The 27,576-nt window shown below is 43.8% G+C and overlaps 1 protein-coding gene across 1 annotated transcript in view; it reads left to right on the forward strand.

The window, feature by feature from the left end:
* The first annotated feature begins 5,888 nt into the window (after positions 1–5,888).
* Positions 5,889–27,576, forward strand: part of nherf2 (NHERF family PDZ scaffold protein 2) — a 161,835-nt gene continuing 140,147 nt past the window's right edge. Inside the window, exons 1-2 of the mRNA XM_073060203.1 lie at positions 5,889–6,476; positions 12,481–12,708. Coding sequence (XP_072916304.1) covers positions 6,267–6,476; positions 12,481–12,708 — 438 coding nt within the window. The 5' untranslated portion in view covers positions 5,889–6,266. The remainder of the gene's footprint in view (positions 6,477–12,480; positions 12,709–27,576) is intronic.

Genomic DNA, 27,576 nt, shown 5'->3' on the forward strand with positions numbered 1-27,576 from the left:
ATTGCACTAACCATTATGCGACTGTGCACTGCACAGTTAACCAAGGTTTCTTAAAACAAAAATTCCCCATGGAAAATGGACTAGAATTCTTTTTTGAAAAGCAATTAAGATGGCCTTATTTTTCATTATTCTTGCTGATTACAAATGAGAAATTGGATATGTCAACAGAATCCACCTTAAGCCATTGGATACATGTTATGTAGCTACTTTTAAAATGAGGCATACTTCATGCAAGGCACTGTTTCCCTTGAATATTAAAATAAATTACAACGGTCCTGCAGTTCTCTTAACAGGGTTCAAATTGCACAATAGTCTATCACACACTTTCTGTTAGCATTTATAAGACCATAAGACATAGGAGGAAATTAGGCCATTCAGCCCATCGAGTTTTCACTGGTATTCCTTCATGGCTGGTTTATTATCCCTCTCAACCCCATTCGCCAACCTTCTACCTGTAAATTCTAATGCCCTTACTAATCAAGAACCTATTAACTTCTGCTTTAAATATACATACAGACTTGGCCTCCACAGCCATCAGTAGCAATGAATTCCACAGATTCACCATCCTCTGGCTAAAGAAATTCCTCTTCATCTCTGTTCTAGACGAGTGGCCTTCTATTCTGAGGCTATGCCCTCTGGTCCTAGACTCCCCTACTAAAGGGAACATCCTAGCCACATCTACTTTATCTAGGCCTTTCAATATTTGATAGGTTACAATGAGATTTCCACCCCCCCCCCCCCATTCTTATAAACTCCAATGAGTACAGGCCCAGAACCATCAAAAGCTGCTCATAAGTGAACCCTTTCTTTCCTGGGATAACTCTTGTAAACCTCCTCTGGACCCTTTCCGTATCGACCTGCGATTTATAACAGCAGATTGCAGTTTGATAACACTGTGGAAGGTATGCCTACAAACAAAACCAAAATGCAGACGTTGCTGCTTAGAACAATCATCCTGTTAAATGAATTTCTATTTTATATTGATTTTTCCTGTTTAGATATTGGCAAAACGCATATTTTTGCAACCAATGTAGTCAACCTGGCAGCAATGACTGTGTTTTAATTAAACACAACGGCAAAATGATATACTGAAAAATATGTACGTCCCCACCCTTGAGTTAAGAACAATTAACTGGTTATAGTCCAACCATCAGAACATAGAACATTACAGCACAGCACAAGTCCCTTCGGCCTACATTGTTGTGTCGACTTTCTGACCTACCCCAAGATCAATCTAACCCTTCCATGTTACATAGCTATCACTATGATTGGATCTCCCCAGTTCTCATGAGGAATAGAACATAGAACATTACTGCATTAAAAACAGGCCTTTCGGCCCACAATTTTATGCCAACCTTTTAATTAAAATGTTGGCACCTTTCCTCCTACACAACCCCCTTTGCTTCTATCATACGTGTACCTATCTAAGAGTTTCTTGAATACCCTTAATATATCTGCCTCTACCACCACCCCTGACATGGCATTCCATGCACCCACCACTCTCTGTGTAAAGAACTTACCTCTGAAACCTTTAAGATTTAGGAATATCCCCTGCTTTACACAGGCAGGGTAGCCAAATCCTGCACCATGCTTTTAGAGTCTTTGTTCCTCTTGTGAAATTGGCTTGCAAATAGGATCTACCGTCACGAGATTTAGATTCACTTGAAGGCAACTGTCTCAAAGTTTAAGAGCGGAATTGGTGAACCAATCATCTGGTCCTGCCGGTGTTTGCTGCAGGGGAATGACAGAAGGGCCATTACCTTTAATGAGTTTGATTGAAAGGTAAGTGGATAAGAATTGGCTGACACTGCCCTGTACTTAAACAGGTCCAATTTCACAGCTCCTGGCTACCAGAGGAACTACAGAGCACATATGCTGGATGTGACCTGTGCTGGCTCATTAGAAAGAAAGCCGTGAGTTTTCTGTGGTGACTTTCATGTCTACGGGTTTCCCAGACAATGAAATAATTTTACAAAGAGTAGCTGCTCTGGTAATGTGATAAGGAACCAGAAAATTGCAGGGACCATCGGAATGAAGAGATTAGTCGGAGGTATTTTTCCTTCAAACTATATTTTTATTTAGAGTAACAGGCCCTTCTGGCCCACATGCCTTTGCTATCCAGTTACACCCAGGTGACCAATTCACTCACAGAGCAGTCAGAGGTAACCCATGCTGTCACAGGGATCTTCCCACCACTGAGGACATCCTCAAAAGGCAGTGTCTGGTAAGGAAAGTATCAATCACTAAGGGACCTCACCGTTTAAGATCTGCCTTCTTCTCATTACTACCATCAGGGAGGAGCTACAGGAGCCTGGAGATGCACACTCAAAATTTTAAGAACAGCTTCTTCTTTTCCTTCACCATCAGGTTCCTGAATGGCCCATGAACACTACCTCACTATTTTGCTCTCTTTTAGCACTATTTACTTCTAACTGTAACTTATAATATTCTTTTTATGTATTACACTGTTGCTAAACAACAAATTTCATGACATACTGTATGTCAGTGACAGTAAACCTGATTCTGTATATGCAACAAGCTACCAGAGGGGGCAGTAGAATTGAGCACAATTACAAGGTTTAAAACAGGGGTGTCAAACTCATTTTAGGTCACGGGCCAGATTGAGCAAAATGCGGCTTCATGCGGGCCGGATCAGTTGGACGCGTGCGAACGCAGCTTTCGTTGCCTCCATTTTTTCAGCCTGCTCTCATGTGTCTCAGTCTCTGCTATAACTACAAAGTGTTTCACTTTACAAATTCCGTTTCTTATGAAGAAGACTGCCAAATAAACACTAAAACCCTGAAAACCTGGTACCTGAATAAACTCAGCATTAGCCATATCATACGCCATAGGCGCTTCGATTACTGGGGCCAGCTTTAATAGTAATTAGATATTATCTCGCGGGCCAAAGATAATTCCACTGCGGGCCAGATTTGGCCCGCGGGCCTTGAGTTTGACATATATGGTTTAAAAGATACTTATTTTATTGAGATGCAGCGTGGAATAAGCCCTTCCAGCCCTTTGAGCCATGCCTCCCCAGGAACCTTATTTAACCTTAGCCTAATCATAGGGCAATTTATGATAACTAATTAACCTACCAACTGGTACATCTTTGGAATGTGGGAGGAAACCCACACGGTCACAGGGAGGGTGCTTCCTTTGCTGAGAACCAGGGAATAACAGTCACAGAGTTAGAGACAAGCCAATTAAAGTTCAAAGTTAAGAAATAAATGTACTCTTAAAGAATGCATGGTGATGTAATAGGCCTCCATCTGTCAGGGTCAACAATGCATGTTGTGTGCCAGCTCTCTAGATACACAGGCCAGGGCAGTACGATATGGAGAGCAAGCTGCTGGCCATGTAGCAGGCTCCCTCTCCCCACGCCTCTGATGAACCCAAAGGAACGGCAGAGGCCGATACAGTTTGGCACCAGCGATGTCACAGAAGTCGTCAGTCTGCATTGAACCAATCGTAGGATTGCCTTAAGGACTCCAGCTCCAAATTTTCCCATCGGGATTTACTCCCAAAGCCTTCCCCATGAGTGGGTATAGCCACAAGGTGGCGGAAATTTGAAACCACAGTTTTCCTTCTCCTTGATGAACTTTCAACCATGTCTGATGAGTCTCGTCTGCCCAAAACGACTGGTTTTAAGGTGCCAGTAACCCATCTTAATAGCTATGCCACAAGTGAAGGCCAGGAGTTGGACTTGGTAGCCAGAGACTATTTGAAGTGTATGTCATTGGGAGCATTTAATAGGTAGTGAGAGCTTATCCCATTACCATCCCTGATAAAATTATTTCAATGAACCAATCAAAGTATGTGTATGTCACCATATATTACCTTAAAATTTGTTTTCTTTCAGACATCTACAGGAAAATAAAGAAATGCAATGGAATCAATGAAAACTATACACAAACACATAGACTGATGAACAACCAATGTACAAAAGAAGACAAGTCAGGCAAATGATAAGAAAAGTAAATAAATAATGCTGAGCTGTAGAGTCCTTGAAAATGAATCTATTGGCTGTGGAGTCAGCTCAGTGTTGAGCTGAGTGATGTTGGCCACGCTGGTTTGGGAGCCTGATGGTTGTAGGATAATAACTGTTCCTGAACCTGGTGGTATGAAGGAGATGAGATAAATTTCATCAAGTCTTGGAATTTCTCTAGCCCAGTGGGCTGAGGAGACTTTGGGACTGACTGTACTCAAAACAGTGATCAATAAATGGGTCCTTGTCCATTCGTCCCTCCCCAATAATCTCCTTCCTGGCACTTATCCCACAAGTGATATCTGCCCATTCACCTCCTCCCTCACCTTCACTGAGGGCTCCAAACAGTCGTTCCAGGTGAGATCACACCTCACCTGCAAACCTTTTGGGATCGTCCGCTGTATCTGGTGCTCCCAGTGCAGCTTCCTCTACATTGGTTAGACCCAACGTAGATTGTCGAGCACCTTTGCTCCATCCACAGAAAGCAGGATTTCCCAGTGGCCACCCATTTTAATTCCAATTCCCAATCCCATTCTGACATGTCAGTCCATGGGCTGCTCTACTGTTGTGATGAGGCCACTCTCAGGTTGGGGGAGCAACACTTCACATTCCATTTGGGTAACCTCCAACCTGATGCATAAACATCGATTTCTCTAACTTCCAGTAATTTTTCTCCCTCCACCTTCCCTCTTTGTCCATTCCCTAATCTGGCTCCCTTGTCTTCTATCCTCCTCACTTGCCTTTCCCCTCTCCTGGTGCCCCTACTCTTTCCCTCTCTTTCTTCTCCAGCCCTTTGTCTCTTCTACCTATCACCTCCCTGCTAATTACTTCCTCCCCCACCCACCTGGCTTCACCTATCATCTGCCAGCTTTTACTCCTTTCCCTCCCCCCACCTTCTTACTCAGTCATCTTCCCCCTTCCTTTCCAATCCTGGTAAGGACCTTGGCTCAAATAGCCACCTGTTCATTCATTTCCACAGATGCTGCCTGACCCGCTGAGTTCCTCCAGTATTTTGTGTGAACACGAGGAAATCTGCAGATACTGGAAATTCAAGCATCTGCTGGTGGAACGCAGCAGGCCAGGCAGCATCTATAGGAAGAAGCACTGTCGATGTTTCGGTCCGAGACCCTTCGTCAGGACTAGTCCAGTTAGTCCTGACGAAGGGTCTCAGCCGGAAATGTCAACAGTGCTTCTTCCTAGAGTATTTTGTGTGAGTTGCCTTGGATTTTCAGTATCTGCAGAGTCTCTTGTGTAGGTGATAGGCAAAGCCAGAGGTGGGTGGGGGAGGGGGAAGTGAAGTGAGAAGCTGGGAATCGATAGGTGGAAACCGTGAAGGCCTGAAGAAGAAGGAATCTGATAAGAGAGGAGCGTGGACCAGTGGAGTTCTGGATTTCCAGCATATGCCAAATCTCTGGTATTTATGAAGTGTTTTGTTGTGATGCTTATAATCAGCTCCCTCACATTTAAACCACCTAAGAGTCAAAGTAAACTAATTATCAGCATATTTGAACTTGTACGTGTCACTTTGAGATTCATTTTCTTACTAGAAAATAAATAAATATAATAGAAATTACAAAAATCTATACATGCAAATAAAAATCTATGCAAATAAAAATAAATACTAAGAATGTGGGGTTGTAAGGAGTCCCTGAACTGAAATGTCTTCCACAAGAGCGGGCGGGGCGAGGCTGCAGCAGAAGGAACATTTCGCGGATTCACTTCAGCGATACACAGACGAGGTGGGCCGAGTGGCCTGCTGGACAACTCTAACAAGTCCAGCCGGAAAAGGGGGGGGGGGATAATTTGAAGTCAGCTGGCGAATCTGATGCATACACTGGGCGTTCGGTAGGTGGCAGTCAACTAAAGCCCAGGGGCTTAATAACAAAACTTGCACCGGAGACCAGTGTCATTGTTTATAGCGTCGGCCTCAATGCACTCGGTACGTGCGAGTTAGTCTTATAGAACAGATGAACTTACTTTAAATCTTTTTTTTTGAGTATATAGTTGGAAGAAGGACAGAAGACTGGTTTCTGCGGATTGGTTTGATTCTACTTGTCTGGAAGTGGAAGTTTCAAGGAAATTTAAACGAATTGTGCTTCGGTACGACGCCAGCGATGGGAATTTAACTCCGGGTTTTGGTGGGCGCAGTACAGGCGCACAGACTCGCCCCCGGCGCCAGTGCAGACACAACCAAAGTTTAACTCGTCCGGACGCACGGAGGCAATAATTTGCCCCGAGTGCAATTCGCCAGAGGTAGCGAGAGATCAGAGCCGCGGGGATGGCAAAGGATCACTTGAAACCACGCCTGTGCCATATGATAAAAGAGGAAAGCGGTTATGGTTTTCACCTGCACGGGGAGAGGGGGAAACCCGGACAGTACATCCGCAAAGTGGAGCCTGGCTCTCCGGCAGAGGCTGCGGGTCTGTCTGCTGGAGACCGGGTCATTGAAGTTAACGGGCACAATGTGGAGAAGGAGACTCACCATCAGGTAATACAGCCACGTCTCTTCGGTCATAAAGTTTGGTGTATTGGATGGGAAAGAGCGAGAGAAAGAGGAGGTGACAGACGATTGATAGAGAAATGGAGGGGTAGAGAAAAAAAAACGGAAAGAGGAATGGAAACAGGGAGAGAAAGCGGGGACCGAAAGTGTCGGCATAAGTCTTGAATAATCGATTCTCTCTCCCTGTGAACTCAATACAGCTTAATGCAAATCAGATGTTGTGTGTAAGGCTATCAGTGTCTTAAACACTAGCAGCTATTAACTTGTTGCTCAATAACAACAAGACGTTTGTTTAGGTACAGAGATAGGAAGGGTTTATGGGGAGGAATATGGGCAAATAAGTCTAGTTTAACGGGCTTTTACCCTCTTCCGTTCCAGCCCTGATGAAGGGTCTCGCCTGAAGCAACTCTTCAGTCGCCTTCATAGATGCTGCCCGGCCTGCTGAGCTCGCTCAGCATTTTGTGTGTGGCTCGCTCAAGATTTCCAACATCTGTTGAATCCCTTGTGTCTCAATTTGGCCTGTTTGCACACTGTATTGCTTAGTAACAGACATGCATTTCTGTAGCCTCTTTCCCATCCTTTTAGGGTTCCAGATGTACAGGACGGGCTATTGCATTGTGGTCAGTAATCTAACGGTGATCAGAGGGTCAGTCTGTGTTATGTATGGTGCTTCACGAAACATTTTATTGAGCACCTCAGCTCTGTCCACCACAACATGCAAGATTTTCTGGTGACCACCCATTTCAAGTTGACTTCCCATTCCCATGCTGACATATTGGTCCATGCCTCCTCTACTGCCACAATGAGGCCACTCTCAGGTTGGAGGAGCAATGCCTCATATTCCACACGGATCACCTCCAACCTGATGGCATTAACATCAATTTCTTCAGCCTCTGGTATTTTCTCTTCCCCCACTCCCTTTTCTCTTCCTTTCCACATTCTGGTTGCCTTCCCACCTCTCCTCTCCTTCTGCTTGCCTGCCCAAGAGGATAACTTCCCTCTGGCTACCCTCCTTCCCTTTCTGTTCACTGTCAAATTCCTTCAGACCTTTACATTTTCCACCTATCACTTCCCAGTTTCCTACTTCATCCTCCCTCCCCCACCCACACCTACCTATCTTCCCTCTCACCTGGCTTCACCTGGCCCTTGCCAGCTTATACTCCTTTCCTCCCCCTCCTTATACTGGCTTCTGGCCCTTCCCTTTCTGTTCTTGATGAAGAGTCTCTGCCTAAAACATCACATTGACATTTTATTACCCCCCCCCCCCCCATAGATGCTGCCTGACCTGCTGAGTTCCTCCAGCATTTTTTTCTGTGTGTTACTCAGGATTTCCAGCATCTGCGGAATCTCTTCTGTTTATCAATAGTGGTTTATTGCAGTAGGGTTTTGAGTACAGGTGTAGGAGGTCTTGGGGCACATCCTGTAGAGTGTTGGTGAGATCCATGTGGAGCAGTTTGGTTTCTGTTCCTACAGTGAATACGATCATCCCTCAGCTTCCCTTGCTCCAGGGAAAAATAAACCCCAGCCTTTCCAGTCTCTCCTTAGAGTTCAAGCCTTCCCAGTCCCAGTAATGTTCTGGCAAAACTTGAGCGATAGTTCATTGCTGATAACAACTTTTGTCTTCAAAATGATCCTTTGTTAACCTAGGAGATTTAACCGAAGAAAATTGCCATTCCAATGTAATCTTATTACTGCCCTTTAAACAGAATGTCACTATTTTAAAATCTGGATGTGAACCCAGAGTGTGATTTAGAAAGATACAAGAGAAGGATTAGTATCACTCACAAAATGCTGGAGGAACGCAGCAGGCCAGGCAGCGTCGTATGGAGAGGATTAACGAGTTGACGGCTTGGGCTTAGACCCTTTTGAGTCCTGGTGAAGGGTCTCAGCTTGAACCTGGGAAACTTCTTCACTCAGAGGGTCATGGAAGTGTGGAACAAGCTGCCAGGCCAAGTTCTGCATGCAAGCTCGATTTCAATGTTTAAGAGAAGTTTGGATACATGGATGGTAGGGGTATGATAGATAGATAGATAGATACTTTATTCATCCCCATGGGGAAATTCAACCTTTTTTCCAATGTCCCATACACTTGTTGTAGCAAAACTAATTACATACAATACTTAACTCAGTAAAAATATGATATGCATCTAAATCACTATCTCAAAAAGCATTAATAATAGCTTTTAAAAAGTTCTTAAGTCCTGGTGGTTGAATTGTAAAGCCTAATGGCATTGGGGAGTATTGACCTCTTCATCCTGCAGGAGGAGCATTGCATCGATAGTAACCTGTCACTGAAACTGCTTCTCTGTCTCTGGATGGTGCTATGTAGAGGATGTTCAGAGTTTTCCATAATTGACTGTAGCCTACTCAGCGCCCTTCGCTCAACTACCGATGTTAAACTGTTAAATGGAGGGCTATGGTCCCGGTGCAGGTCGATGGGAGTAGGCATTTTAAATAGTCCAGCATGGACTAGATGGGCTGAAAGGCCTGTTTCTGTGCTGTACTTTCCTATGACTCTATGCCTCTAAATCAAATGAAGTATTTTGACTATATATTGGAATTAAATTCCTCCATAGCAAAAATACACTGTAGTCGTATCATGAGTCCCAAATGATCAAGACATCTTTCTCCATACTAAGTTTATCGCAATGCAGTAAGATTTCTCTTGGAATTGATGCAATTTTTGGATTCGTACTGTGAAATGTATTGAAATACAGTGTACTGCAGTAAATCCCTAGGACTGGTGTTTCTTAGTACATTTTAGTTTCATTCATAGGACTGCCCAGTTGTCTGAACTTTTAGCCCTGTCATCAGGGCTTTTAACATGCTGTGATTTAGTGTAGAGGTGGTTGAGTAGGTAGGATTAGGAGTGTCTTTTTATTCAATCATATTTTCTTAAAACAAAATGTGTTCTACAATAACATAGTGGGCTGTCTGCTGAAAAGAGTCTTTGGGAGGTTTGGTGAATTAGAGCATGAGATGTTTTGTCGTGTGATTCCCATATACAAGGATTCTCTCAAGATATTTTTCAATTCCATTTTATTTAAACTTTTAACCACATGAAAGTACGATAGCATAAATGACCTACAGATTGCTTGCTGATGTTAGAAAGGCACTTCTGGGCCCACATGTTCAGATACATTTATTTATCAAAGTTTCTAAATACATTCATTATCAAAGTATGTATGCATTATACAACCCTGAGATTTGTCTTCCCACAGACAGCCAGGAAACAAAGAAATACCATGGAACATGTTCAAAGAAAATATCAAATGCCCAGCATGCAAAAAAAAAAGTACAAATTGTGCGAACAGGGAAAAAAAAATTAAGACTTTATCCACTGAGGTTAGGGGAGGAAAAAAACAAGAGGACATGGGTTAAGGGTGAAGGGGGAAAAGTTTAAAGGGAACATTGGGGGGGGGGCTTCTTCACACAGAGTGTGGTGGGAGTGTGGAATGAGCTGCCAGATGAAGTGGTAAATGCGGGCTCACTTTTAACATGTAAGAAAAACTTGGACAGGTACATGGATGAGAGGTGTATGGAGGGATATGGGCCAGGTGCAGGTCAGTGACACTAGGCAGAAAAATGGTTCAGCACAGCCAAGAAGGCCTGTTTCTGTGCTGTAATGTTCTATGGAATAACACACAGAATATTAAACATCAAACTGCGGTGTCCTTGAAACAGTCTAGGAGTGTTTAGCTTAGTTCAGTTCAATTTCGTGTTGTTCATTGACTGCAGGCCACAGAGCCGGTACTCCCTGATCAATATCGCACTAAATAATAATAAAAAAGGAGTATCACATGTACATTGCAAATGACAGTAAAATACATGCATTAATGACCAAAGCACCCTAAGGATGAGCTGGGGGCAGCCTGCAACTGTTGCCACACATTCCAGCACCAACTTAGCATGTCCGCAGTGCTTGGCAGACCAACACAGAACACAACAAGCAAAAGAACAACATCAAAATAAGCCCCGTTCCTTCCTCCCACCCACCCACGTACACTCTTACACAGTTCTCCAACCCCAGGACCTGCCGCTTTGGGCCTCCAGCTGACTCCCGAAAGGTTAACATCCAGGTTGAATCAGTGGTATGGAAGACAAATGCAGTGTTAGAATTCATTTTGAGAAGACTAGAATATTAGAGCAAGGCTGTGATGCGGAGGCTTTTTAGGCATTGGTCGGACTGCGGTTGGCGTACTGTGAGCAGTTTTGGGCCCATTATTTAAAAGATGTGCTGGTATTGGAGAGCTGTTCAGAGGAGGTTTGCCAGAATGATCCCAGGAATGAAAGAGTTAACATATTAGGTGTATTTGATGAATCTGGATCTGTACTCGCTAGAGGGGCGATCTCATTGAATTATTGAAAGACCTTGATGGAGTGGAGATGGAGAGGATGTTGTGTACAGTGGGAGAGTCAAGCCTCAGAATAGAGGAGTGCCCACTTACAGCAGAGATAAGGTGGGATTTCTTCACCCAGAGGGTGGTGAATCTGTAGCATTCATTGCCACAGACGCTGTGGAGGCCAGGACATTTAAAGCGGAGGTTGATAGGTTCTTGATTAGTCAGGGCATCAAAGGTTATGGTGGTGGGGTTAGGCAGGTGAATGGGGTTGAGAGGAATAATCAGCCATGATGGAATGGCAGAGCAGACTCAACAGGCAGAAGTGCCTAATTCTGCTCCTATGTCTTATGGAGAGCCTACTGACTACCTGCCAATGTTAAAAGGACCTTACTGGACCCATGTGTTCAGATTCAGATTCATTTAATTATCACATCGAAATGCATCGTTTATGTTAACAACCCACACAATGTAACAGTACGATGGGGGCAGCCTGCAAATGCCATCACACATTCCAGTGCCAATGTGCTGTAGCTTGTCTACCATGCTCAGCAGAGTAACACAGAGCAACCACAACAATCTCAGATCTCAAATCACACCCACACCCTCCAACCTGAGGACAGGCTGCCTTTGGCCTCCAGTAGACTCACAGAGACCGCAGGGTTCTGCAGGTTTATAACTAGAAACTGTTGCAGTTCTATTGGTACCAACCTCTGAGTCTGGGTGATACAGTTGGTCAGTGTCACTAAGTCACTATGTGAGAAGAAGCTTTGGTTATAGGTGCAACAATCCTAGTCTTGATTCTGTTTAATCTGCTGACTACTTCTCTCCTATTTTGAGAGTCAGTAATTCTTCTCCATTAGCCTGTTGGAATATTCAGTTCTGGTCTCATCATTATGGGAACAATATGGCTGCTTTAGAGAGGGTGCAGAGGAGATTTACCAGGATGCTGCCTGGATTAGAGAGCACGTCTAATGATGAAAATTTGACTGAACTAGGGATTTTTCCTTTGGAGTGAAGGATGATGAGAGGTAACTTGATAGCGGTAAACAAGATGATAAAAGGAATAGACTGAGTGGATAGCCAGATAAATTTTCCCCAGGGCGGAAATGACTAATACCAGGAGATGTAATTTTAAGATGATTGGAGGAAAGTACAGGGGTGATGTCAGAGGTAGTTTTTATTTTACAGAGTGGTGAGTGTCTCGAACACTGTACTGGGGGTGATGGTACAGGCATATATATTAGGGGCATTTAAGAACTCTTCGATAGGCACATGGATGATTGAAAAATTGAGCGCAAATATAGGAATATAGGGATAGTTTGATCTTGGAGTAGGTTAAAAAGTCGGCACAGCATCGTGGGCCAAAGGGCCTGTACTGTGCTCTAGTGTTCTGTGTTCTATTGCTCAGGAGAATTGGGAAGAGCCGATCACAATGATGACCCACATCTCTGAAATAATTCTGTACATTCACCCAAGAGATTCAATGTCTTCAGAAACTTGTTGTCTCACATGCCGTGCAGTGATCTGTCAGTACTGCTGCTCTAGTTGTCCATTGTAGTCCTGGTGGCGATGAATCTTCCAGTTCTGGAACCTTCTGCCGTGCCTTGTCACAGCTAATATTGAGCGTTTATTGCATTCACCTTCACCAGGTCGTGCAGCGGATCAAAGCGATGGAGCACGAGACGCGGCTGCTGGTGGTGGACAAGGAGACGGATGAGTATTTGCGCAGTCAGCACCTTGCTGGTACAGGGGGCTACGACCAGAATCTCGCTCCAGAAAACTCCAAGGACAACGGGCAGGTGTGGAAGCAGCAAGAAGTGATAAGCCGTGGAGAGCCCACTAGGTTATCCAACAGGTCCATCGATGGGAACAAGAAGGTAGGGCATTCACTGAAAAATCACTGATACTGTGTAATTACGGTTATTGTGTTTATCAATACCCTGGTGATGTTGAACCTCTGGTTGGCTTTGGGATATATTTAAAGAAATGTTTCATTATTAAATGCTCATGCTGTAAATGTGATGTCAAAAACCCAAGGATTAACAAGACAACAAGTGGTATTGTACTGTATTGATGCAATGAATGCTGGGTAGAAAGGGGTGCCCTGGTAATGTAGTGACACGATTGCAACTTGGGGCATTCCAGAGCTTTGAGTTCAATCCTGGCTCCCTCTATAAGAAGTTTGTATGTTCTCCCTGTGACCATTTGGGTTTACAGTTTTCTTCTACGATCCAAAGACTTTGTTAGTAGGGTTAATTGATAATTGTACATTGGCTAGGGTTAAAAGGGTGGGTTGCTGAGCAATGTGGCTCCCTGGGGTAGGAGGGCCGGTCCAGCACTCTGTCCTTATATAAATAAATTGCAGCTATCAAAGTGAATGGTTTGCATTGTGTAGTCAAAGTAAAATGGGGCAATTTTCATGACTGTGATCCAAGTTGCTGGAGAGACACTGATGCTGGCGATATAAAGGTCTTTAATCATCACGCTAAGCAGTCATTTTCAAGAAGACACTCTTGGTAGAGGCTCACAAACCCAAATGTACATCACATTTTAAAACCAGAAGACCCAATGCAATTTCAGTAATTACAGTGACATCATTTACTTCCAATATTTTGGGTTGATAATGCTTCCTATGAATTACATATTGACAGAGGGAGACTTCTTTGCATGTTGCTGAGACAAAGTAATTCATGGAGATAGGCTAAATGTTTCTGGGGACAGAGATCCCAGATACCCAACATGAATGTTGTTGGGGCTGACTCTGAATACACAAATATTCCAAGTATTATCATTCCTAGTATATATGGTTTATTACTTTTTAATTTTATGCATGATTTGTCTTTTGTACATTGGTTGTCAGTCTTCGTTATTTATAGTTGTTCATAAAGTTGATTGTAGTTCTGTATTTTCCTGTAAATGCCTGCAAGAAAATGAATCTCAGTGTTGTATATGGTGACATATATATACTTGGATAATAAATTTACTTTGAATTTTGACCTATATACCTGCCCGTGCTTGATTGCTAAATAAGAAAATCAGTCTGGTCTGCAAGCTTCCTTGAACTCATTCACAATGGTGCAAATCACTTAGCTTTGAGGCAGGCCTCTCAATTCTGCCCCTTCACCTGTTGATCACTACAGGAATTAATCCTGTATGTTAGGGTGGATTCCCTTAATGGAGAGCAGCTGGTGAACAGGGAGCCAGTTTCACCAATGAGATCTTGGTTAAATTGCTGTTTGTCTGGAACCTCCCCCTTGACCTTATCATCATGGGTGACCAGTCCAGGAGCTAAGCACAGGCAGCTACGCTTCTGACAACATTGCTCTCAGGATCTTAGCAGCTCACAAGCCCCGCCACTGCGGCAAGGTGATGATGCACAGAGAAGCTAAGGGTGAAAAGTGAAAAGGGGAACGTGAGAGGGATTTCCTTCACTCAGAGGGTGGAATGAGCTGCCAGTGGAAATGGTGGACGTGAGTTCTATCTCAACATTTAAGAGAAGCTTGGATGAGTTAATGGAAGAGAGGGGTTAGGAAGGTTACAGTCCAGCTGCAGGTTGGTGGGACTAGGCAGAATAATAATTTGGCATGGACTAGAAAGACCTCAGAAGTAATTTCTCCAAATATAGAGCAAGTTGGAGTGAAAAGGGCAGTCTTATCAGGGAGAGCATCTATGCAGCGAGAGAAATGCATGTACTATATAATTAAACCTTGCTATTGTAAAATCGATGCCCAGAGTCAATAATCCACCGGTGTACTTCCTTGGTGATATAATGTGAGCTCCTTTCACTGATTTGTAGCTCTAGGTGACTGAGGTATGTTCAGAACAACAGTGACCTTGAGTTGCAGGTGTCATGTGGCACAAGTGCAAGAATTTGTTAAGTTTGTGCCATGTTGACAGCCAGACAAGCCTAGAGAGCAGTGAGGTGTGTGCCTGCATGTACCTGTCTCTTGTACGGATACCATGACATCTACCTTCAGGAACCCGGGTGGGTGTGCAACCACTGTTGGTACCATCCATGGCCGTACTGTTTATAATATAAAGGGTGAACTTGAAGATGTCCTTATCTTATGAAACTTATACTTCAATTGAGAAAAATAGGGTGTGCCCCCATGATGGATACATAATTGACACAAGCTGTTTTACTAGTTTTTCAATGGACATGGAAAGTGGGTGAGGGATCTGGTATAATAGATGAGAAGCTATGGCAAGGAAGGATAAGTTACAAACCAGACATGACTTGCGCATCCCCTTACTGTTGGCATTGCCCCTTTTGAAACGGAACATCTTGTGTTTTAAGACCGTAACACTCAGGAGCAGAATTAAGCCATTGAGCCTATCAAATCTTCTACGCCATAAATCATGACTGATTTTTTATCCCTCTCAACCCCATTCTCTTGCCTTCAACCCTGTTACTTTTGACATCCTTATTAATAAAGAACCTATCAACTTCTGTTTGAAATGTATCCTTTGATTTGGCCTCCAAAGCAGTCCGTGATAATAAATTTCACAGGTTCACCACTCCTTGCCTGTAGAAATTTCTCCTCATGTCAGTTCTAAAGGGATGTCCTTGTATCCTGAGTCTGTGCCCTTTGGTCTAAGACTCCCCCTCCCCGCACTATATGAAATGTCCTCTTCACATCCACTCTGTCTAGGTGTTTCAATAACGAATAGGTTTCAGTGAGACCCCCCCCCCACCCCCATTGTTCTAAACTCCAGCGAGTACAGACCCAGAGTCATCAAACGCTCTTCATACGTTAACATAACACTTTCAGTCTTGGAATCATTCTCGTGAACTTCTTCTGGACCCTCTCCAATGCCAGCACGTCCTTTCCTAGATAAGCAGCCGTAATCTTCTGTTTTCCATTTATGAATGTTGGAACTGGACTTCATATTTTAATTACATTTTTATCATGACATACAGTGAAGTAAGAATCACATTCTCTGGCACATTCACAAGACTGGAATTTAAAGATTCTAAGTGCTTTCAAGTTCCTTCAGCCTTAACCCCACAAAGTCTGGCTCAGTAGCAAAATGGAGGGCTTTGTAGGAGGGGAAGGGTTAGATTGAACTTGGAATAGGTTAGAAGATTGGCACACTATCGTGGACTGAAGGGTCAGCTCTGTCCTGTAATATTCTATGTTCAATCACCCTGGAAGTTAATTGCATTAATTGTTAATTTTCATCTGCCCAAGGACCAGTCTCTGGAATTCACCAATTCTACATTCTACCTTCCTTCGTTAAGATAGAGCCAACATTTTGGGCTTCAACTCTTTCCTAGAAATTCCTGATCTTTTAGATAAAAACATGGATGTAGAGGGATATAGATCATGTACAGGTAGGAGAGTTTTAGTTTAGTTTGGCCTAATGTATGGCAGGGATATTATGGGCCGAAGGGCTTGTAGCTGTGTTATCCTGTACTACTTTCTATGTAACCAGCTCTCTACCGTGGATGGCACAGAGGGATAGCGGGTAGTGTGGCACTATTACAGCTTTGGGCACCAGAGTTCAAGAGTTCAATCCAGGCGTCCTCTGTAAGGAGTCTATACATCCTCCCCGTGGAGTGCATTAGTTTTCCCCTCTGTGCTCCGGTTTCCTTCCACAGTCCAAAGATGACCCAGGTAGGTTAATTGGTCATTGTAAATTGCCCCGTGATTAATTTGGGGTGAAATCAGGGTTGTTGAAGATTAGCTTCATTAGTCACATATATACCGAAACATTAATTGAGAAGCATTGCTTAGCATCAACGGCTGAAACGGTCAACGGGGCAGCCCACAAGTGTCACCATGCTTCCAGCGCAAACGCAGAATATCCACAACTCCCTAAGCCTAACCGTGTGTCTTTGGAATGTAGGAGGAAACCAGAGCACCCAGAGGAAAGCCAAGCAATCTCGAGGAGAACGTACAAACTCCTTACAGACCGCGCCAGGAGTCGAACCTCAGTCCGTGATTACTGACGCTGTGGAGATTGCGCGAACCCGCGCCAGCAAGCATCTGTTCTAAAATTAGTCAGTGACCGATATTAAGGGTGCCGTCCCCTGTCCTGGGATATTCTGCTGTGTTAAAGATGTCAAATAAGTATCAGTTTAAAAATTCACGGTGTGCAAATCTCAAGGTTTTTCTTCTTCTTAAACCCATTGGCCCTACTGAGGCATAGGCTGCCAACAGCAGATCACCAGCATCCTCTGTCCTGGGCTGATAGAAATGATAATCAGTCCTGTGGCTTCTGCTTTCACCACACGACTACACACATTTTCTAGGTGAAGGTCCTTTCTTTCCCTCTGGGATGAAGTCTTTGGAGCTTCTGTTGGCATTTCTGTAGCTGTGGGTTTTTACAGGATGGGGTTGCTAGCCCATGCTCAACCCTCCTCCTCTCTCAGCCAGGCTTGGGGGCTGTGCATGGCGGAATTAACTCTCAAGGTTATTTCTATTTAATTTTCCTTTGCTCAGACGTATGGTAAGCATCACTGTTACTAATCATTCTGGCAGTGTCTTCAGGACATTGCAAATCTGGGACTGAAGGCTTTTTTTTGTGGAATTCTGAATTTTAGTTGGAGCAGGCCCAGAGGAAATTTACGCTTTCCAAGTTTCCAGTACTGTGTGTTTTGATCCATTTGCGTTCGTATTGTGTTTCACAAGCTGATTATTGTTAAAGAAAGTTGTCACGTGGTCTCTGAGCTTCTGAAACACATTTACAAAAGAGAGAGAGAACCGAGACGTTATCGTTAACAAGAGGATTTTTGCATTGTGGATCTTTAATCTTGTATAATTGCAACATAATGGCTTTTAAACATCCAGTAGAGAACCTAGCTGGCTTCTTCGCTTGGTATTTTAAAAAGTTTTTCTGCATTTATTCATTGTTCTGCTGTGCACCATTTATGTTGTAAAGGGCGGCATGGTAGTGTTGTGGTTAGCACGATGCTTTACGGTACCAACGACCCAGGTTCAATGCCTTTGCTGCCTGTAAGGAGTTTGTACGTTCTCCCCATGACCGTGTGGATTTCTTCCAGGTGCTTGGTTTTCTCCCACAGATGTACTGGTTGGTAGGCTAATTGGTCATTGCAAATTGTCCCCATGATTAGGCAAGGGTTAAGTCGGTGGTTGCTGGGTGGCGGGGCTAGAAGAGTGCTATATCTCAATAAAATAAAAAGGACAAACTGTTGGAGAAACTCAGTGGGTCAGGCAGCCTCTGTGGAGTGAAGTTTTGTTCCTCTCCATAGATACTGCCTGATCTGCCGAGTTCTTGCAACACACACAAAATGCTGGTGGAACGCAGCAGGCCAGGCAGCATCTTTAGGAAGAAGTACAGTCGATGTTTCAGGCCGAGACCCTTCGTCAGGACTGAGTTCTTCCTGTACTTTGTGTGTATTGCTCAAGCTTTCCAGCATGTGCAGAATCCCAGTGTTCAAAAGCATTTTCTTGTAAGAGTGCGTCTGAGTTTGAACTCACCATGGCTTTCAATAAGCAAATTCATGAAATTGTTCAAGTAACACACAGAAAATGCTGGTGGAACGCAGCAGGCCAGGCAGCATCTATAGGAAGAAGCACTGTCGACGTTTTGGGCCGAGACCCTTCATCAGGACTAACTGAAAGAAATGATAGTAAGAGATTTGAAAGTAGTGGGGGGAGGGGGAAATGCAAAATGATAGGAGAAGACCGGAGGGGGTGGGGTGAAGCCAAGAGCTGGAAAGGTGATTGGCAAAAGGGATACAGAGCTGGAGAAGGGAAAGGATCATGGGACGGGAGGCCTAGGGAGAAAGAAAGGAGGAGGAGAAAGGAGTCTTTGTGGGAGAAGCCAGAGAGTGGTAGTAGAGGGTTGCCTCCCTGACTGGAGTGCTGCAGGGTTTGTTGTTCTTTGCCATCTATGTTAATGATTTGGATGATAATGCAGTAAACTGGATCAGCAAACTTGTCGGTGAGACCAAGACTGGTGGTGGGGGGGGCGTGGTTCGTAGTGGACAGGGAGGAAGGCTATTAAAGCTTCCAGTGAGATCAAGTCAAGTCAAGTCACTTTTTATTGTCATTTCGACCATAACTGCTGGTACAGAACACAGTAAAAACGACATGTTTTTCAGGACCATGGTGCTACATGAAACAATACAAAAACTACACTGAACTACGTAAAACAACACTAGACTACAGTGCAGGCATTACAATAAATAATAAACAAGACAATAGGGCAATAAGTTAGTTTCAGTCTAGACTCTGGGTATTGAGGAGTCTGATGGCTTGGGGGAAGAAACTGTTACATATTCTGATATGGACGAACTGGAAAAATGGGCTAAAAAATAGCAGATGGAATTTAATGCAGACACGTGTAAGGTGATGCACTTTGGGAAGGTACACCAGGGTTAGATATAGGGCATGGAGGAGTGGGGTAGAACAGAGGGATCTGGGATCTCCTTCAAAGTGGCGTCACAGGTAGATAAGGTCACAAAGAGAAATTTTGGCATATTGGCTTTCGTAAGTTAGAATATTGAGTATGAGGGCTGGGATGTTATTTGTTAACGTATAAGACATTGGTGAGGCCAAGTTGGGAGAGAGATCACCAAGATTGAAAAAGTACATGGAACATTTCTAAGAATGTTACAGCAACTTGAGGACCTGAGTTATAGGGAAAGATTGAATAGGTTAGGACTGTATTCACTGGAGTATAGGAAAATGCGAAATTTGAGAGAGGCAGACAATATTATGAGGGGCGTAGATGGAATAAATGCAAGCAGGCTTTTTCCACTGAGGTCGGGTGAGTTATCAGTGGGAGTGGTGGTTGCAGGTTTGATTGCAACATTTAAGGGAGTTGGATAGGAGCAGTGTGGAGGGCTATGGCCCAGGTCTACATGGGACTAGGCAGAATAATAGCTTGGCACTTTGGGCCATAGGGCCTGCTTTTGTGCCCTTATGACTCTAAGTAAGTCATGGAGCGCAAAGTAAAGATTATGATGAATTTATTGAAATAGAGTTTAATTTTCACAACCCCACCTGGTTTACTAATATCCTACGGGGAAGGAAGTCCGTTGTCCTTGCCCAGTCTGGTCTCTGTGTGGCATGTGTGTTGGCTCCTCGCTGTCTTCTCAGCCCAGTGGTCATGAGGGAGGGGCAGTAAGTTTTCAACAATGCTGATGATGACAGCATCCTGTGAGAGAACCCTTTTTAAAACAATCTACTTAAAGCAGTCACTATACTTCGGCATCCTCCCATGGCAGAGGAGTGCTTTGGGGTGAACGACATTGTCGAAATGCGCGTCCTTTCGGTAAGTCATATCTTTTGATTTGTTAATGTTTTGTTGAGTCCAGCAATGTTCTGATCTACTAACTGGTGTTTGGGTTCTTGAAGAGTGAGGAATGCTCTGCTCCTATGTCTCATCTTCAACTTGGATAATTTCTATAAGATTGGAACAAGCTTGCTTCTCATCTACTCAACTGAATTTTTTGACTTGCTGTTTATCACATTCAAAGTTCAAAGTAAATTTATTATCATAGTACATATATAACACCATATGCAACCTTAAGATTCGTTTTCTTGTGGCGTACTGAATAAGTCCAATCAACATAATAGATTTTATGGAAAGACCACATCAACAGGTTGGACAACCACTGTGCAAAGAAACCTTGAAGGGAAATTAGACGCTGCAGATTACAGTGAGAGTAGTTCAAAAGAGGTATATTTGGAAGTATTGTATGTAACCTGCAGAACGTCACCATGGTTCACGGGTACCATCTTTGTTGCAATGATCAAATGTGTTGTTATGTCATAGCATAATCATTTCAGTCTCCCCCCTGTGGCTCGTCCATGATGTGACGTCAAGGACCACTGTGATTTTGATTTGAAAGAGACTAGTTAAGTGCTCTACTTTTTCGGGCAAGTTTCCTTATCTGTGGCATTGGTGCAACAAACACAAGGAAATTTGCAGATGCTGGAAGTCCAAGCAACACACACAAAATGCTGGAGGGACTGAGCAGGCCAGGCAGCATCTATGGAGAAGAGTAAACAGTCGATGATGGGTCACGATTGTTCACTCTTTTCCACTGGCCTGCTCAGTCCCTCCAGTGTTTTGTGTGAGTTGCTCACATCCAACAATTTGTTTTCCACCTCAATATAATTTGCCAATTCTCCCTCATTCTCCCATAATGAGCCCAGCCATTGTGAATCAAATCAAGTAGCTCTGTGGTGTGTGATTCTCCCTGAAGCACGGAGCCATCCTTATGGGACTAGAATCCTTTTTGTATTTTTGCATATTGATACTGTATGTGTGTACCATGCTGAAACTGCTCATGATGACCTAATTGTTTGCAATGTTACGGTAGAATTCCAAACTAGCGTTTGCTGTTTGAAATGAAAGCTGGGTAGCCTCCAACCTGATGGCATGAATATCGATTTCCCCTTATGGTAAAAAAAATCCCTCCCCCTCCCCTCTTCTTTCATTCCCCAGCCTGGCCTCTTATCTTCTTATCTGGCTGGGTCCCATCCTCCTTCCCTTTCTCACTCTCCTCTCCTATCAGATTCCTTCCTCTGCATCCCTTTATCTTTCCTACCCATCTGGTTTCACCTATCACCTTCTAGCTATCCTCCTTTCCCTTCCCCCACCCTTTTGTTCTGCCGTCTTCCCCCTTCCTTTCCAGTTCTGAAGAAGGGTCTCAGCTCGAAACGTCGACTGTTCATTCACTTCCAGAGGTTCTGCCTGACCTGCTGAGCTCCCCCAGCATTTTGAGTCTGCAGAATTTCCTGGTTATGGTCTACACCCAGAAGGCAGCATGAAGCGGTTAGTGCTTTGCGGCACCAGTGATCAGACTTTAATCTCTGCCCTGTCTGAAAGGAGTTTATATGCTCTTCTTGTGACTGCATGGCTTTCGATTGTGCGTTCTGATTTCCTCCCACATTCCAAAGACGTATGAATCAGTAAGGGTCAGTGAGTTGTGGGCACTAGTATTGGCGCCAGAGGCATGGCAACACTTGCAGGCTGCCCCCCAGCACGTGTCAGACTGTCGATTGCTGACGCAAATAAACAAATCATTTCAGTGTATGTTTCAGATAAAGACAATCTTTTTAAAAGCTTGTTTTGCATACTGTTCACAGCTCAAGTTACAACAATGCAGTGTAGGTTAATACTTAAATGAACCTTGTTTCTTTTATTTAGTATTTATTCAGATGCAACACATAACAGGCCTTCCCAGCCCTTTGAGCCATGCTACCCCCCCCCCCCCCCCCCAACACCCCCAGTTTAACCCACGCCTTACAATGACCAGTTAACCTCCTAACCGGTACATCTTTGGACTGTGGGAGGGAACTGGAGCACTTGCAGGAGATCTACATGGTCACAGGGAGAATGTTCAAACTCCTGATAGGCAGCAGCGGGAATTAAACCCAGGTCGCTGGTACTATAAAGCGTTGTGTTAACCATTACGCCACCGTGCTGCCCCTTGTGCTCATTATGTTCTTTCTTGTAAAATTGTGTATAATTTATGCTTACTGCTAGTGGTTTACTATTATCACATGTACCAAGATACAGTGAAAAGCTTGCTTGCATATTGTTCATACAGATCAATTCATCACACAGTGTATCGAGCTAGGATAAAGTAAAATAATAACCATGCAGAAGAAAATGTAAAAGCTATCGAAAATGTGCAGTGCAGGTAAATGATAAAAGTGCAATATTATAACGAAGTAGATTTTGAGGCTGAGTCCATCTTATCGTACAAGAATCTGGTAACAGTGGGATAGAAACTGTCCTTGAACCTGGTACCTTTTCTGTATCTCTGCCGCAGAGCAATTCCCCTGCCTCTCTCGATTTCACTGAACCCTTGCAAGCTTGCTCTCCTCCCTCATTTCTCCGTAGTGTGGATGTTGAAGGAGGTGGAGATGGGGGCTAGACACTGTACACAGAAAGGATCTGTTTCCCTCAGTGGAACATAGTGGGGTAGGGAGGCTGGAACATTTAGAGACATGTAAGAGACTCTTAGAGGGCTTTGTGGGAGGGAACTGTTAGATTGATCTTGGAGTAGTTAAAAGGCCAGCACAACATTGTGGGCCGAAGGGCCTGTACTCTGCTGTATTGTTCCGTAGAATGGCAGAGAATACTTGGTGGGCCAAATGGCGTAATTCTGCTCCTGTCTTCTGCACTGCCGGCGGTAATTGAGATGAGGTCTCACCCTTGCCTTATCTAAATGGGAATAGCATTCCCACTTTTACCTCCAATTCCATGATAACATTTTGTCAGCTTTCCTAATTACTCGCTGTACGTCTGTACTGGCCTTTATTGAGTGAAGAAGAAGGGGGCTGTCTCTGATACCATAAGCTGACAACCATACCTGATTCCAGACCACTGGGATATTTGCCACAATGATGTTACTGTACATGGCAGCTTTCTGCACACACGAGTGCTGCATTTTCCATTTTACTATGGTGATTGCATTTCTGAAGTGTTCCATTGGCACTAAAGTGCTGTGTGTGGAGTAAGACTTGCTATGTAAACGCAGGTCTCTTATTCTGTCTCGTTATCATGTCTGAGGTCTGGAGGCCCAGGGATGACCTCCGCTGGGATTGAAGGGCCTGCCTGTGTGTGAGAGTGGTTCGGAAGGTGGGGGACAGGGTTGGGATAGGGGCTCGTTTTGCTGCTGTTTACTCTTTTCCATCGATGCTGCCTGGCCTGCTGAGCTACTCCAGCATTTCTTGTGTGTTGCTTGGATTTCCAGCATCTGCAGATTTTGTCACTTGGGTGAAGATGAGAACTGTGTAGCAACTTTGACCTTGTTTGCTCCCTGCTATTCTCTACACAGATATGATAGGCCTGACCATCACTTGCCTCTGGTTTCCTTCCTCCTTCCCTGTCTCCCGTGGTTCTTTCTCCTATCCTATCAGATTCCTCCTTCTTCAGCCCTTTACCTTTTCCACCTACCAACTCCCAGCTTCTCACTTCGTCCCTTGGCACCCACCCACACACCTTCCCCTTTACCTGGCTTCACCAATCACCTTCCAGCTTGTAATTCTTCCACTGCCTCCACCTTATTCTGGCTTCTACCCCCTTCCTTTCCAGTCCTGATGAAGTATCTCAGCCCAAAGCTCTTTTATCCTTTCCAGGGATGCTACCTGAACTGCTGAGTTCCTACAACATTTTTGGATTTTCAGCATCTGTAGAATTTCTTGTGTTGCAGACGCAATGGGCCCTGGCTCTGGCCCCAACCCAGCTGTGGTTCCAACTATCTCATGGCCCAGGCTACTGTCCTTTCTCTATCCTCGTTACATCCTGCCTGTACTAACATCAATCACCCCTGGTCTGGCCCAGCCAAGTTTTGTTTTTTCCCAACACGTACATGCACACACAGCCAATCTTACTTCATCCATCATTATCTGGGACATGTCCACTTCTCAATACTCCCACTGTGGAGGAGGTACAGAAGCCTGAGGACCCACACTCAATGATTCAGGAACAGCTGCTTCCCTCCCACCATCAGATTTTTGAACAATCAATGAACATGACTTTACTATTCACCTTTTGTGCTATTTTTAATTTTTTGGAAGATGTTAATTTTTGTCTTGCACTGGGCAGTGCAGGCTCATTATGCTGGTAGGGCCTGTTGCTGCTGTAACTCTAAATAAAACTAATTGATTAATTTAAATAAAATATATAAAACAACTTTAAAAAAAAATTAAAGTTTGTTAAGTGCTGTGTCGTGTGACGTAGGCAATTATGGTCTTTCCATGACTATGATTGTTCTTGGCAAATTATTCTGCAGAGGTGGTTTGTCATTGCCTTCTTCTAGTCAGTGTCTTTACAAGCTGGGTGACCCCAGTTATTATCAATTCTGTTCAGAGATTGTCTGCCTGGCATCAGTGGTCGCATTACCCGGACTTGTGATATGCACCAGCTGCTCGTATGGCCATCCACTACCTGTTCCCACGGCTTCATGTGACCCTGACTGGTGCTTGGGTGCTAAACCTCGCCCAAGGGTGTCCTACAGACTAGTGGAGCGAAGGAGTGCCTTACACCTCCTTTAATAGAGATATATTTCAACATACCCCCTCCAAAAAAAAATTAAATATTATGTGTATATACTCATTCACTCACTCACTCAACCTATGCCAGTGATTTTAAAAACCTTATCTGATTCTCAGATGTGGAGCTCTTTCAGGTGGTTACGGTTGAAGATTGATAATCTCTGCCGTAGAGAATGAATTATTTGGGGTATGGCATGGTGGTGGGGAGGAGAAGAGGCAGATCATGCAACAACTTTATTCCATGTATTAGGAATTTGCTGTGGTGTGTTGGTCAGGGCACGGCATGGAGCAAAAAGCAACATTCAACAATTATAAAGAATTAAAAATAATAAGAAGCTCAAAGTTTGAGGTTAAAGGATGGATAGGGAATAAAATGTATATAAATAATGTAACAGCATTTGAAAAAGTACATTAAAGTGACGGTGTTTGGTAAAAAGTAGTCAATGCTATGCTCGTGGTGCACAATACCAGTTAGAGATTTGCAGGGCTATACCAGGAAGAAATTTGTGTGCAGAATGTTTTTCAAGATAAACCAAGTACAGTACACTGGAAGAGACCAGTCTTTTAGTGAGGTAATTAGCTTTAGGTAATAATAAGCCAATTGGGATAAATGGCCTTTTCTCCCACGCTTGTGTTTACAATGCTTATTGTGTTCACATGCATCTGCTTCTAAATGCAGATGTTTCTGTGAAAGTTATGTAATTTTTTGGTCTAAAGGGCATTTTCACAGATGTAGCTTCTGCTTGGCCTTTGAGTGATCTGTTTTCCATAATGTTGTTGGACAAGATTTTTTTGTTTTAAATGATTCCTTCATGGGATGTGGGTGTTGTTTGCAAGGCTGACATTTATCACTCACCCTTGGTTTCTCTTGAAATAAGCAATTTTTTTCTTATGGAGCATTTGGAGTCGTTTGTAGGGCAGACTGGCTAAAGGTAATATTTTTATTAGTTGGACATTGGGTAAGTCATTGATATTAGCTTTTTAATTTCCTGTTTAATTAATGATTGAAATTCTACAGTTGCCTTGGGAGGATTGAACTCCTGGAGCAACTTTATTAAGACTGTCAGACAAGGGAGCAGAATTAGGCCATTCAGTTCATCTGGCTGTTGAACCAAAGGGGATAACTTCTCTCACCTCATCATTAAAATGTTTCCACAGCCAGTGGACTCGCTTTCAAGGACTCTTCATCTCATGTTCTCAATATTTTTTGTATACCTAATTATTATTAGTTATTATTACAGCACAGTTTGTTGTCTTCTGCACTCTGGTTGAACAGCCTGGTTGGGTGGTCTTTCATGATTCTGTTATGGTTATTATTCTATAGATTTGAATATGTCCTATATTCAATAGGACATTTTCTATATAAGAAAATGAAACTCAGGATTGTATAGGGTGATAATAAATTTACTTAGAACTTTGACGTTTTGAGCTTTGAGCCCACTCTGTCATTCTATCATAGCTCATTTATTAGCTGAATTCTACAGTTGCCTTGGTAGGATTAAACTCGTAGAATGACCTTACAAAGAAGGAAATGCCTTTAAGCATTTCCATCAGGGAGAAGGCTCCGTAGTGTTGATGCCAGGACTAACAGACTCAAAAACCGTTACTTTCCCCAAGCAGTAAGGTTGATCAACACCTCCACCCACTTATCTTCTCCCCACTACCACTACTTCATCATTTCATGTCAGTTACCTTATGTACAGACTCTCCTGTGCTCAGCATCACATTCACCATCATCATCATTATGTGCTGTGTCTTTTGGTCTTCACGGGCATGATTGTTCTCGGCAAATGTTTCTACAGAAGAGGTTTGCCATTGCTTTCTTCTGGGCAGTGTCTTTACAAGCTGGGTGACCCCAGCCATTATCAATACTCTTCAGAGATTGCCTGGCGTCACTGGTTGCATAACTAGGACTTGTGATATGCACCACCTGCACGTATGACCGTCCACCACCGGCTCCCGTGGCTTCACGTGACTCTGATTGGGTGGGGGGAGGGGGGGGGGAAGGTGGCTAAGCAGGGGCTTCACATTGCCCAAGGGTGACCTGCAGCCTGCTTGCATTTACCCTATCTACACCCCTCAATTTTGAGTACTTCTATCAAATTTCCCGTCATTCTCCTCTGCTCCATTTTCTATCCTTGCATAGTCAAGCCTCTGGTGTAACTAAAGGCCCATTGATATGGCGTCAGAGAGAGCTGCTGAATAGAAATGGGCCCTTCGGCTCATCGAGACCATGATAATCGTCAAAAACCCACTTACACTCATCCCAGTTTATTCTCGCTACATTCCCATGAACACCCTCAGGCAGTGCCACTCTTCTGCACTCCAGCGGCCAATTAACCTACCAACCTACACATATTTGGGTTGTGGGGAAGCAACCAGAGCACCAGGAAAAAAAACCCACAACGTCACAGGGAGAGCATGCAAACTCGACATGGATGTCACCCAAAGTTGGGATTGAACCCCGATCTGTGGAGCCGGGAGGCAGTGGTATACATCCTTTTGATGTTGGATCTGACCACTGTTCCTTAGGATCTTCAAATGCCAAAGTGTGAGTGGTTGGCCAAGCCGACCAATGACTTGAGTCTTTACTGGCATGTGAGCGGATTACATTGGATGCAGGAGCAGGGCTGAGAAAGATAAGCTGCAGCAGTTTTGCATTAGGGTAATGAAATAGAACCACAGGGCTTGGAGATTGAGAATAAAGCTTCACTCCACTGGAAACCTTTGCTGCCATCTGCACAGGAAATGGGACTC

The sequence above is a fragment of the Hemitrygon akajei genome, chromosome 11 (genome assembly GCF_048418815.1).
Source record: "Hemitrygon akajei chromosome 11, sHemAka1.3, whole genome shotgun sequence".
Lineage (NCBI taxonomy): Eukaryota > Metazoa > Chordata > Chondrichthyes > Myliobatiformes > Dasyatidae > Hemitrygon > Hemitrygon akajei.